The 12,721-nt window shown below is 47.6% G+C and overlaps 1 protein-coding gene across 10 annotated transcripts in view; it reads left to right on the top strand.

Moving 5' to 3' along the window:
* Positions 1-11,412, top strand: part of WNK2 (WNK lysine deficient protein kinase 2) — a 125,880-nt gene extending 114,468 nt beyond the window's left edge. For 8 of the 10 annotated variants that reach the window (XM_014951540.1, XM_014951548.1, XM_014951543.1 and 5 more), the window contains one exon: positions 2,438-10,192. In XM_014951540.1, the coding sequence (XP_014807026.1) occupies positions 2,438-2,776 (339 nt within the window). In that variant the 3' untranslated portion in view covers positions 2,777-10,192. The other 2 variants (XM_014951549.1, XM_014951546.1) reach the window with 1 other exon arrangement.
* Positions 11,413-12,721: the final 1,309 nt, after the last annotated feature.

Below are 12,721 nucleotides of genomic sequence, written 5' to 3'. Positions count from 1 at the left end.
CTGGAGAGCAGCTCTGAGGAGAAAGACCTGGGAGTCCTGGTGGACAACAGGATGGCCATGAGCCAGCAATGGGCCCTTGTGGCCAAGAAGGCCAATGGCAATGGCATCCTAGGGAGCATCAGGAAGAGTGTGACCAGCAGTTGAGGAAGTTCATCCTGCCCCTCTGCTCTGCCCTGGTGAGGCCCCATCTGGAGCACTGGGACCAGTTCTGGGCCCCTCAGTTCCAGAAGGACAGGGAACTGCTGGAGAGGGAACAGCAGAGGGCTACAAAAAGGGCCTGGAGCATCTCTCTTATGAAGAAAGGCTGAGGGACTTGGGTCTTTTTAGTCTAGAGAAAAGAAGACACCCACGCTTAAAGGGTGGGTGTCAGGAGGATGGGGCCGGTCTTTTTTCAGTGGTGCCCAGTGACAGGACAATAGGTAACGGGCACAAACTTGTACATAAGAAGTTCCACCTCAACATGAGGAGGAACTTCTTTCGTGTGAGGATGGCAGAGCCCTGGCAGAGGCTGCCCAGAGAGGTGGTGGAGTCTCCATCTCTGGAGACATTCAAACCCCACCTGGACACGTTCCTGTGGGACCTGCTCTGGGTGGCCCTGCTCTGGCAGGGGGTTGGACTGGATGGTCTCCAGAGGTCCCTTCCAACCCCGTGGGATTCTGTGATTCTGTTAGGTATGTTTATAGGCCTCATCCGCTCACAGTTGTAGTGAATGGTGGAAACCATCATTTTCAGGATATTAAAACATGGAATTAATAATAGGTTAAAGAAGCCTTCAGGTCTTAAAAATATGTCCTCAGTTCCTCTGTTGATCGTACTTTGGTTTCTGCAGTAAATTTTGGTGGATTTTTATACATTAGTGATGTTAAGTTCATGATACCGAAGCAGCTATTTCTCTCAGTTCAATGTTCACCATCAGATTCAGATTAGAACTGGGGACAGTGAAGTGAAGAAGGATGTCAGATATTTCTGTATTTTTGTAAAATTGGCTTTGGAGCACAGATTAATGCCCCCAACCCCAGAGTGACATTACCATTTTTACTTTTAATGGAGAAGAGATACTAAAATCAGAAGCCCAGAGAAAGTATTGCACACAGTCTTATACATATATTCATTTTTTTTCTGCTGAAATTTCACCTTCATACCAATTTTATCGATGTAATGTGAAATACCAAATTAACGGGAGATTCCTGGACTTAATGCCCGTGATTTGTTATGCTGTGAAGAGATGCTGGCTTGTCGGGATCCCCAGCAGGTAGTTGTAAATTCTGTGAAATTAAAAACGTAACGAGAGGCTGCAAACCCCGTCGGCAGCGAGAGCGGGCAGCGTTTGGGTAACCATTGTTTCCCTGGCATCGCACACAACGGAGCATATCATTTGGGAAGCTCTGGCATCCTGGTTTTTAGGAAGGAGAGCTCTGTCTCTGCCCTTCGTGTGCAAAACCTGAATAATTGAAGTGGATCTTAATAGAATTTCAGAAAAATAGCTGGAATCGGTTCCAGCAGCGCCCGAGGCTGGAGCAGCTCCCGCCGTGTCCTCGCTGGGTTACCTGGCCGTGTCCTCACTGGGTTACCTGGCCGTGTCCTCGCTGGGTTACCTGCCCTGATCCCACCCCCGCTGGTGTCGAACCGCGGTGGGAAACCCCTTCCCCGTCTGCAGTGCCCTTGGCTGAGCGAGGCCGAGCAATCCGGCACAAAGAGCGCTCTGCAGAAATGCGCACTACAAGTTTTAAAACCTGTTTTGAGGAAGGCTGTAAGAATTACCCATTTTCACAAATGTGGACGTTTGGTTTTGGTTGCAGGGTTGGTTTTTTTCATTTGGGGTTTGGGGTTTTTTTTGCAAGATTTGGGTTGGTTTTGTTTTTTTTTTTTCAAGATTTGTTTTGGGACTTTTTGTCAAGACTTGTTTGTTTTTTGTTTTTTTTAACGAGTTGGTTTAATTCTGCATTTAGTTTAATATATTTACTGTTATGCACAAGACCAAGTGTAAAAAGTACTTGGGTTACTTTGAACATTTGAACTTTTTCATAGCTTTTTTTTTGGCATTCAGCTCTCACCTGTTCAGCGCTGCTTCCTGCCTCCTTAAATAGGAAGATCATATTCAGACAGTTTGCCCCTCCTCCCTGTGTCACCCTTCCCTATCCATCTCCAATTTTTTTTGTTAAGAAACAAAACAAACGAAGAAAGGGGGGAAGAAAGGAAAGCCCACCCCTTAGTCTCAGCGGACACGGTGCATCCCTGTGCGTGCGGGGCCCGGCGGTGGCTGCGGGGCCCGGCGGTGGCTGCGGGGCCCGGCGGTGGCTGCGGGGCAGGGATGCTGCGGGGCAGGGATGCTGCTGGGGGAGCAGCGCGGCCGCAGTCCCGGCACGGACACGCGTGTCGCGGCACACCGGCACCGCCGCCCTTAATAGCGACCCTTTCTGTATTTTTCTTTCCGTAGGTTAACGCGGTGAGAAGGGGACTGGGGAAGGAGCGCGTGCTGCCGGTGTCCGGCCCCGTGCCGGCCGCGTTCGCTGCGGGAGCGCCGCCCCCCCTGCCCGTCCCCCTGCCCGTGCCCGGGCCGCGCTCTGTGGCGGTGGCTCCTCACCTGATGCCGCTCTGTCCCTTCGGAGGAGTTCTCCCCGCGCCCGCCTACGGCCTCCCGTGGCCGGCGGCACAGCCCGGCGCTCCCGGCCCGTCCCGCTTCTCGCCGCTGGGCAGCCCCTGCCTGCGGATGTACCCGGGGGGGCTGCGGCCGCCCCCCGCCGAGCCCCCGCGCCCCCACCTGCGGCTGGCGTAGCCGGGGGTGGGGGGTCCCGCGGGGGGGCCGTGCGGGAGGAGGGAGGGCCCCGCCGTGCCCGCCCCGCCGTCACTGTGAGCGCCTCGCCGGGAGGGCCCGTCCCTCGGGCAGTTTCTGCTTCTCTGTAGTGCTGAAGACACTTTATTCCGTTGTGTTCCGGTGTTTCACACTCGCGGTCCTTAAAGTCAATGTACTTGAATCGGTGACTGGAAAATTGTACTAACCCTGCAGGAGTACAGTGCCTTGAATTTCAGCTTTTCAGTTCCAGCTGGAAAGAGATGTAAAATTATTTGAAAGGTGTATTTTATTTACAATCTGCTTGCGAGTTGAAGATGGTTTTTTTTTTTTTATTATTATTATTATTATTATTTGCAAAGATATTGAAGGTTTACAGTCATCAGTTTCATTCTGCTGTAAATGCTTTTATTTTAATTTCACGGGTTGAATTTTTGCTTCTGGAGCTTTTAAAAAAATCAATAATAGTGAGGTGAGGTTTGTTTGAGATGCTGGTGAAAAAATTGTTTGTGTATGTACAAGGAGTAGTGTAATGCACATTTTAAAATAGGAGCATTTACAGAGTGGTCCGAGTGAGTTGTATATATGGAGAGGCAATAGCTTCGGGCAGTGCAATTCATTCTCTCCCCCTCTCTTGGGTTAAGTTGTTGTAGATGGCAACTCATTTCTCTAACAGGCAGGCAAATGCTGTTCTCTTCTGGATCAGCAGCAAATTGGATTACATTTTCTTTCCCCTACTGGGCTTTTTCAATTTAGTTAAATTACAAATTCATGCATGTTTCATAAATGAAAAAAATCTAACTGAAACCTTGATTGTAGGAGAAGGCGTCTCCGGGTCACTTGTAAGTACAGCTCCTGCCTGTATTCCGGCTTCGGTTCGCCCGCCAAGCTTAAAAATGGTGTTTTGCCACTGACGTGCTAGCAGTATTCACGCTAAAATGGAATAAAAATGTGAAGCTATTCTTTTTCGTATCTGATACTTCAGTTCTGGAGTCTCACCACCTTTTGTTTGAAAAATTATTTTTTTATTTTTTTATTTTTAGCTTTAATTGAGTTTGCACTCTAGGTGGCATGGACACCTCTCTCCTGTTTGAAAGTTGCTTTTTGCCCATTTTACTGTGCGTAGAGTCTCCAACCTGCACCTCTCAGTTTAAAGGCACAAGACAACCGCTAAAACTGACGTGCTGATGGTAAGTCTCCTTCCCCCCGAAGGCGCTGAGGGAGGGCATCCCGGGGGGCAGGTCCCCGAGCACGTGGTCACACCTGGAGGCACATTGCTCTGCATCTCTACTGCGATGATATTTATACTGTCTGTTGAAGGGCAGAGATGTCTTGTGCTGCCAAGCTGTGAATTGTATAGTTCTATTGTACTTTCAGCATTATATCTGTCTAAATTATTTTGTTTGTACCCTTTGAATATATTATTCCATCAATTCAGTTAGAATTGAATTTTATAGACAATTATGCAGAGTCTTCTGCCTGGGCAAAATACTTACTGTAGTAAGAGATTTCTGTTCTCTGTAACATGTATCTTTAATTTGTTTGGGTTTTTTAGATTCATGTCTGTATGCTTCATGAGCAAACATGGAAAATATGTTCTCACACCAGTTTTCCTTCAGCTTGCACTGAATCTTACAGTTTATGTCGCTATTGCCTGTTGTATAGTCCATCCCTTGTATACTGACAAAGTCAGTGGCACTAAAACCCACAGGAAATTGTATAGATTAAAAAGAAGAAAAATAAACATTTTGTGCTTGAAAATTGTGTGAAAAACACAGGTTTTTTTCTAAAAACATAGAATTGTGTCCATTCCCAGGTAACTCCAGTTCCTGGGTAACTCTGCATTTGTTTTCCAGACCTTTACCCCTTGACTTAGGTAGAAGGGGCAGATGTGATGCCTCCAGCGGTTTCTCAGGTTCTGCCTGTAGCTCGCACGTCCCCACCTCCTGGCAGCTGTACAAGTGCCACGGTGCTCCACAAGTCCCATAGTGCCACCTCACAGGTTACATTGCTCTAAGTCCCCTGCCCACCACCGCATTTCTGGTGTGGTGCTGCCACAGCCGGGTGGGCTGGCAGGTTCCCCAGGTTCCCGTAAGCAGATGGTGCCTTCAGTACTGCTGAGGGTACACATGAGGACGCTAGAGCTTGGTAGGTGATGGCAGAGGCACGTGGGCTCCCTCTCTCCTAGGGAAGCCCTTTTAACTTCATCCTGGCATCATTTAAACGTGAGAAAGTGGAGAGAGGAGATGTGGCCTCAGTGCAAGCTGCCTCTTGGCGGTGGCTGTCGTTGCTGCAGGAGAAATTAGGGAAGGAGGTGCAGGAAGAGGTTTGAAACTTCTGCTTCTGTCTTGCTTTGCATCCGAGCCGTGTGGCTTTGCTGTCTGCGCTGCCTGCCTTGGAAAGCCTGTGCCTGTGTGACGAGTGGGATGTCCCCTCTCCTGGGAGGGGTGGGATGTCCCGGGTCCCAGGACGGGGGCTGCGCTGTGTGACGGGTGGGATGTCTCCTGTCCCAGGCAGGGTGGACAGCCTCTCCCAGTGGGGCTGAACTGCAGCTTCCGAATCTGTCCCTAACTCCCGCTTCTTGAGCTGGAGCTGGGGCCAGCTAAAGGCTCAAGATTGATGTTTGCATTTCAGTATTCAGGATTTTAATTTTCTGATCACCATCTTGGCTGCAGTTCTTCTGACTATTAACTTCAAGCTACATTTTCTTACCCTCCATCCTGTCAAAGGGTGCTCTGACCCTCAGTGGCAATTAAGCAAATGCCATGAGATGAACTTGAGCAAAAGAGTGAGGGCAACCGAAGGGTCTGCACCTTCAGAGGTGGGGTCTGCACCCAAAGAGGCGTTCCTCTGCAGTTCCCAGAACTGAATTAATTTTGTTCCTGACTCTGAATATGGCTCTGATGTGCAGTGAACAGGGTGCAAACCCTCGGGGCAGAATTCCCCCCCTGGCCAGTTGCAGGCCAGCAGCCGGGTCCCATAGCTCTGCCCTCTCCCCCAGCGCACGTGTGTGAAATCAGTACACATCCTCCACTTTAAACGCGAGGGTTTGATGCGGGGGTTCACAGATCCTCCAATTTTCAATCTTTTAGAAGCTATAGAAACTTAATACAAATACTGAAAGAATGTTTTAAACTACCAAGTCATGCACCCAGTAATTCGGAAATGCCAAATTAAGTTTACCCATATGCCGTTAATTTGGCTTTCCGATTGCCGTACATCATGATGGAGTATCTAAATGTGTAATCACATCCTGCTTTCCCCCTGCGTTCCTGGCTTGCTTGGAGCGGGGCTGGCCGGGGAGGAGAGCTGCTTGTCTGCTGCAGGGATGCGATGCGGGGAGCAGAGATGGTAGGGAGAAACGTTGGGACGTTTTAAGGCTCTTCTGCAAATCCCCATTCAACCCCCCTGACATGGACTTAATTCGAAAGAAGGATGTAAAATTGTCCCATGCAGTTTTTTTGCTTGTGTAACTCTGATCTCTATTCCAGAACTTTAAAGAGGAAATATTAGTTAACTGTTATTTTACACCTATCTTCAAAGTGTTCCTTTTTTGCTGTCTCCTGTATAACTACTTTTCTCTGAAATACTTGACATTGGCTGGTATCAAAGACGAGATGAACGATTGCATGGGCCACATGTGGCAATCTCTTTGCTCCTACAGAGATTTTTGTGTTTGGGAATAGAGCACTGTCATGACCAGTGGCAGTATTTCTGAAATGAACTTCTTAATCAAGTTGCAGGTTTTGCCATTTGGTGTTTGTGGAAGGAAATCATAGTTGCTCTTTCCCTTCAAGCACTTTTTTTTTTGTCCCAGTGCACTATTTTCAATTCCAAAAACATACAGAATTTTTCCAAATGAGCCCTGTGGACTTAGCACTTGGTGGGTCCGTGTTAGTGTTGTTCAGTTAGTGCGTGTTTGAGTAGGAAAAACATCTGTCCTCCTTCATTCTTGGGAAGTTGGCTCGGGAGAGTTGTAGTCAGAAGTCTCCCTTCTGAAATTATTTGACCTCACCATTGCCTTCCCTGTGATCCCCTTAAATTAAGCAAGTCTTTTTGAGTAAGATTAATGTCTCAGATGTTAGCTAACATGGCAAAAGCCTACCTAGTTTTCTGCCTTGCTGCCAGCAAGCCCCACTTAAGTGTTCCATAGATGCTGGTGAAACTGTTGGCTTGGAGCCAGAAGGCACAAATGATTGTGTTTAATACTTCAGTAAGCTTTCCTTGCATTCTCTGGTTGTTCCTCTGCCCTTGTCTGTCCCTGAAGACATCTGCTGATGTTTGTGGAGAAGGATGGCAGTGCTGAAGAGGTTGCTGAGTACAGGCAGGGGCTCTGCAGAGACGAGCAGGGAATTCATGCGCTCCTTGCTGTCACAGACAGATGAATATCTTGTTCTGGGACTGAATTTATGAAAGAGCAAAACCATAATCACGTGGAATTTCTTGCAATTGTTTATTGATTGAATCCCTGAGAAGCATTTCTTTGGTTTGTGCTGTTGGGCTGTGGTTGGCTGATGCTTGGGCTGAGCTTCAGTTGAGTATTTGGGCAAGCTCTCTGGTGTGCTGAGCCTTGTGGTGTTTCTTCTGAAGAAACCTGGTAAATACAATTGTTTTCCTGTCTATACACACCTGAAGTGAACCGTTGATCAGATGGGAATTGTGTTGTGACTTGCACATGTTGGTGACTTTTGGCTGGAGTGACATTTGCTTTTTCAGGTGGGTCTGTGTGTGGAGCCATCCCTGCAGATGCAGCAGGAAGGTGACGTTCCAGCCCTGACCATGCTGGTTCTTTTATTAATGCAGATAAGCTCCAGAAGTGCAACATAATGAAATGGATCTTAGGAGCTGTCAGGTTACAAATTCTGCATTATGAAAGAATTTGTTGCTCAGAGGGATTTGGATGTACTATGATGCTGACGTGTCAGTAGATTACTTGTAACTGATTCATCTGAAACTCAGGCTTATAGCAGGAGGCAGCAACTTCTGTCAATTATTTGGTCCTTTCTGCTTTTTTTTTTCAGAGCCATAGCTGTAGCGTACTATCAGGTTTGTTGCTATGTACACTTGGATCTATATTTGACTGCAAAGCTTCTCCCTTGAAGTGACTTTCACATGAGCAGTTTAGAGGCTGTGGAAATCGAGCTTTCAGCCTGATGTGCAAAGCCTCATTAAGCATTAAATTTTGCTTGATGATGCATAGAAGAGAACCTACAATTTTGATAAAGTATCTGTTATAACAGTGAAATTCTTGTGATGAATTTTTGGGTTTTCAAATTCTGTTAAGCAAAGGAAGCTTGGATTAATTTCTTCTGCTGTAGTGCCACTGGATGGATTCACAGCGTGCATGTAGTGTGGTGGTGTGTTTGCACATCAACAGGGGAGAAGGAAAAGTTAGGATTTATATTTTTTCCCTTGGAAAGGAGCAGATTCCCATACTTTGCCTTACATTCTTGAGGCACCACTGAGTGCAGCTCTTGAGGAGAGTCAAGGGACAGATTGGGCACAGTGAGAGCCTCTTGAGCTGGTCTTCTGGGGACTTCTTTGTGTCTGTCATAGTTTTTTCTGAGCTATTCAGAGCTTTGACACCTTGTAAAAAACTAGGAAGTTTAAGAAGAAATAACTAGCTACCAGTCCTTCTCAAGCAGGTGTTCTTTAGATCTGACATAAAATACTCCAAGAAATAAAAAAAGTATTTACTTGTGTGTTGTTGTTTTCTTAATTACTTTATTACTTTGCAAATAAGGTAAAAACTTCCTCAGTGTTCAGTTTTTGTTTATCAGGGTAGATAAACTGTATCTGGTACCATCCTCACTGTGAGTCGGCAGCTACAAGATGTGCAATCGCTGCCTTTTTCCCGTAGTTCTGCCCAGCACAGAGAAAATGTTGAATGTAGTTGAGCTCACTCATCTCTTTAGTGCTGTTAACCTTTCGGTCTTTGGTTGGAAGTTCAGGTGGACTTCAGAATCAGAAGTCAAGAGGTTGTCCACAGGATGTGGGCTAAGCATCTCTGAGGGTTTGTATGAAGAGCAGGTGCTGGGAGAGCTTGCTCTGGCTTTGGCTTGATGGCTGATGGGTGGTGTAACTGGGGGTCAGGCCCATTGCGGGCTTAAGGCTTTTCCCCATGACCTGGAGATCATTAATTTTGTCTTGTTTTGTCTTCCTGGATGAGCTTCTGTGCCAAATGCTGGTTATCACTAGCGAGCAGATGTTGAGAATGGTGGTGGATTCACTTGGATCTGCAGAGCTGATATTGAGCAGAAGCTCAGGAAGGAATTTGTGATCAAGTCATGGTTGTACATCCTTTAGAAGTGATTCCTCCTATGAGGAGGAGCAAAAAAATACAGGAGGGAGAAAATTGGGACCTCATTTAATAAAAGCAAAGCCTAGCATGTGGAGACCCACCAGGAGCTAAGCCAAAAACAGATGTCTGTTTGCACAGTGCGCTTCTCCGCGATGTCCCTTGTCTTCCTTGCTGTTTTTAAAGACTGACAGCATTTTTTCTGAAAGCACGTAGCAAACCGTGTGCTCTGTGGAACCCAGTGTGGGTGCTTGCAGGTCCAGCCGCAGTGTGCACGCTTCCGTGCTGCAGGGCTTTGGTGCATGTCGGTGGGAGCGTGTTGCCCGCCCAGCCCATGGGCACCAGCGGGGCACGTACCGCGGGGTGGGGGGACGCCTGGTGGCACCCTGTGCTGCTGCTGCTTCGGCCTCGTGCTGTGCTCTCCATGTGTTACTCTGGTGATGGCATCTCAAGCCCTCGGCAGCTCTGTGCCCTGCGGCGTCCGGCTGGCCGTCTTGCCCATGGTCTGCAAAGGGTGGGGGAAGCTGATGGATCCCACCCCTGCCTTGTCTTCTGCTGGCATGGAGAATGGCATCCCTGCGTCCTGGGCAGGAGGAGGGTCCTGGGCTTGGCTCCGTTCCTGTCGGACAGGGCGGGTGGGCCTGGGCTGTGCTGCTGAGCTGCGGGCACAGGAGAGCCGTAGCCCACAGCTTGTCCCAGCAGCCCCCATCCCTGCAGCAGCCTCTGTTGGTGCTGCCCCCTTTCCTCCCCCCCCTTTACTGGGCTGGAGTCCCATAAACCAAGAGAATCACGGGGCCTCTGCTGGCTTTCTCTGTCGCTGCCTCCTGGGAGATTAGCTCTTCCCCCACGGGAGTGGGGACTCGGGAGTGACTCCCCAAGATGCTTGGGTTCTGCCACCAACATCAGTTTGTTTGGGCTTCTAAGCTCTGGGTGCGAGGCGGGTGATGTCTGAATGGAGGATTTGGGTTTCTCTTTCCCTGTGGTACCCGAATGGCACCCAGCGGCTGGCACGCGCCGGCAGAAGCACCTTCCACGTGCTCATGTGCCCCTTTTGGGTTTTGTTTGGGTTTTCCTATATGTGAAATCCATATATGGATTTTTTTTTTTTTAGATTCTGAAAATGAGATCGTCAGCGACTGACACGTGGCCCCCTCAGCTACGGTGCCAAGCGCGAGGCCCCGCCGCGGCTAAGGAGGAGGAAGAGGAAGATGGGAAGTGATTTATCGTGTGTGAGAAATTCTGTGCTGTTCTGGTCCATTCGACGCAATTTTGTAACTTCTTTCTAATCATTTTTTTTATTTATAGTTGGAAATACAAAAATGTTATGCAAAAAAAAAAAAAATAAAGGAGAATTATTTTGGGGGAAAAGGATTTTGTTCCAAATTGTTCCCTTCTGTTGTGAGCCAGGTTCCCATGAGCAGCGGCTGGAGAAGAGGGAGGAGGAGGAGGCGGCGCTCCTTCAAATACTTTTTGTTTCACACAGCTAATTGTCATTTACATAATTTTCCAAAAGGTTAGCTAGGCACGCATATTCAAATTCTAGTACAGGGAAGATAGTTCCAATTCCATTTAAATTTCTCACAGTTCTTTTGTAAAGATAATACTCTATTTTAAATCTGCTTATATCAAGCAAAGAAACTACAGAGACTTCACCGGAGAGTAAGTTTGTACTTGTCACTTCCCTTTTTACCTCTTTCTTTTTCTTATAGACCAGCCGCATTTTCTTGCCAGAGTTAAATACAGTTCTCGAGTCACGTCTAATTTTAAATGTAAGACTAAAATCCTTCTACAGACGAGTCAGTAATTGGAGCAATTTTTAAAAGACTTCAAAGTGCCTTCAACAAGCTAAAATTATGTAGTGGGAGATTTCTTTTTCTTGATTCACTGACGATGGGTTTCTGCTGTCTCCTGGGTTGAGGAGATGTACAAAGTTAGTTTGTAGCAATAATCTCATGAGTAATCATTTATTAAAAAGGACTACACATCTTTTTTTTTTTTTAGAAAGATGGGGTTTAGCACTGTTCCTAAGGAGTGGGAAAGTGCTGCTCTTGCCATTATGTTTGGGCCCCAAACTCTTCCGACCCTCTGCTGCTGTGCTGTGCACCCAAGGACTTCAGTTGCTTCCCCCTTGGACAATTCCAGACCGTGATGTTCTCACCTTTTCGCTCTTGTTTTTGATACCAGAAAAATAGGAATTTCTATTTGCCCATAAGCCTTTCAGTACCATCCTTTCTTGCAGCTGGAGCCTGGCGTATTGTTTCTTTGTTATCTGCCATGTCTGTCTCTTCCAAATCTCAGTTCTAAATAATAAATCTTATTTTGATGCTGTTGTTACCTATTTCCTTTCCACCCCAGCTTCTCTTGCCCGTCAGTGAGGGCGATGAGAGCGCAGGTGGATTTAGATATATTGCTGGAGCTCAAGAGCCATGAAGCAAAGAACCACTCAGACACTTTGTAAATTCAGAGTTTTGAAGCCCCAGGGCCAAAATATTTATATTTGTATTAACTTTATGTTCTATCTCTGTCTCAGGAAAAGGGACTGGTCTCCCTCATGAGAGCAGGGGCCGGAGAAGTGGCAAAGGCTGTTGCTAAGGTGTTGCTTGCCTTGGCCTTTTCCGCTTGTAGGAGGGACCAGATCTGTTTCCCGTTTTAATGGGTGGGAGATGTGGGGTCCAACCGAGCTCCACGCCTTTTGTTTTCTGTTGTGGTTGCTGTCATCTTCCTTCCCCCTGGCTTTGAATGCACCTCCCTCGCCCTCTGGTCCTGCACCCGTTGCCGGGGTGAGGTGGTGGGTACGGGAGACAAGGGTGTCGCATCCCTGTCGTGCTTCTCCAGGGGTGAGTGGCCATTCCAGTCATCACGGCAGCAGAAGGCTGTGCCCTCACTTGGATTTTTATTCCCTAAAAGTTAAAAAGGCTGCTTTCTCCAGGGAAATCCCATGCTGGGTCTCCAGGGGTCCGGGTCTTCTTCAGCGTGGGCAGCCTCCATCAGTTTTTCTGATGCCTGGCCCCCTTCACTCCTCCTGCAGACCCTTGTGCTCCTCCCTGGCCCCAGCTGTGGCTGCAGGAAGCCAATGGCCCTCTGTCTCCAGATAAGTAGTTTGAAAATAATCTATTAATATGCAGATTAAATATAAGGATTAGTATCAGGATTAAAGATCAGGAGTGGAAATTGTGGCAAACCCTGGACGGTGCTTGCTCAAGACCGCTGCCAAGTCTGCCTAGCTTTAGATAATCTCTTCTCCAAAAGGCTGCTGCATTTTGGGGTGTAGTCCGTGTAATTTCTGCTCGCACTGCAGTTTGAACTAAAAGCCCTAGGAGGTGCTAAGAGTCCTTGAGCTCCTCCGGTGTGAACTAGGATCCTCTGTGGAGACAAGTCTGGGCTTTGGTGCTTTTCCTCCATACCTGCTGCCTCCAGTTTCTCTTCTCCTTGCAGAGCAGTAAGAAATGTTCTCCTCTTGCTGTGACGCCAAGCTAACATTGTGGTATGGAGTTTAATCAGAAATACTTTCTGCTGGCCGAAATCAAAAGCCCAAGCAGGTGAGCGTGACCATTACAAGGTTGAACACAGCACGTAGGAGTGACAAGGAAGACTACAAAGATGTGGGCTGTAGCTTTGCTCTGAAATGTGAT

Source organism: Calidris pugnax, unplaced genomic scaffold (genome assembly GCF_001431845.1).
Source record: "Calidris pugnax isolate Ruff unplaced genomic scaffold, ASM143184v1 scaffold203, whole genome shotgun sequence".
NCBI classification, from domain to species: domain Eukaryota; kingdom Metazoa; phylum Chordata; class Aves; order Charadriiformes; family Scolopacidae; genus Calidris; species Calidris pugnax.
The sequence above is the reverse complement of the archived record's forward strand: the minus strand, read 5'-3'. Positions and strand labels throughout refer to the sequence as shown.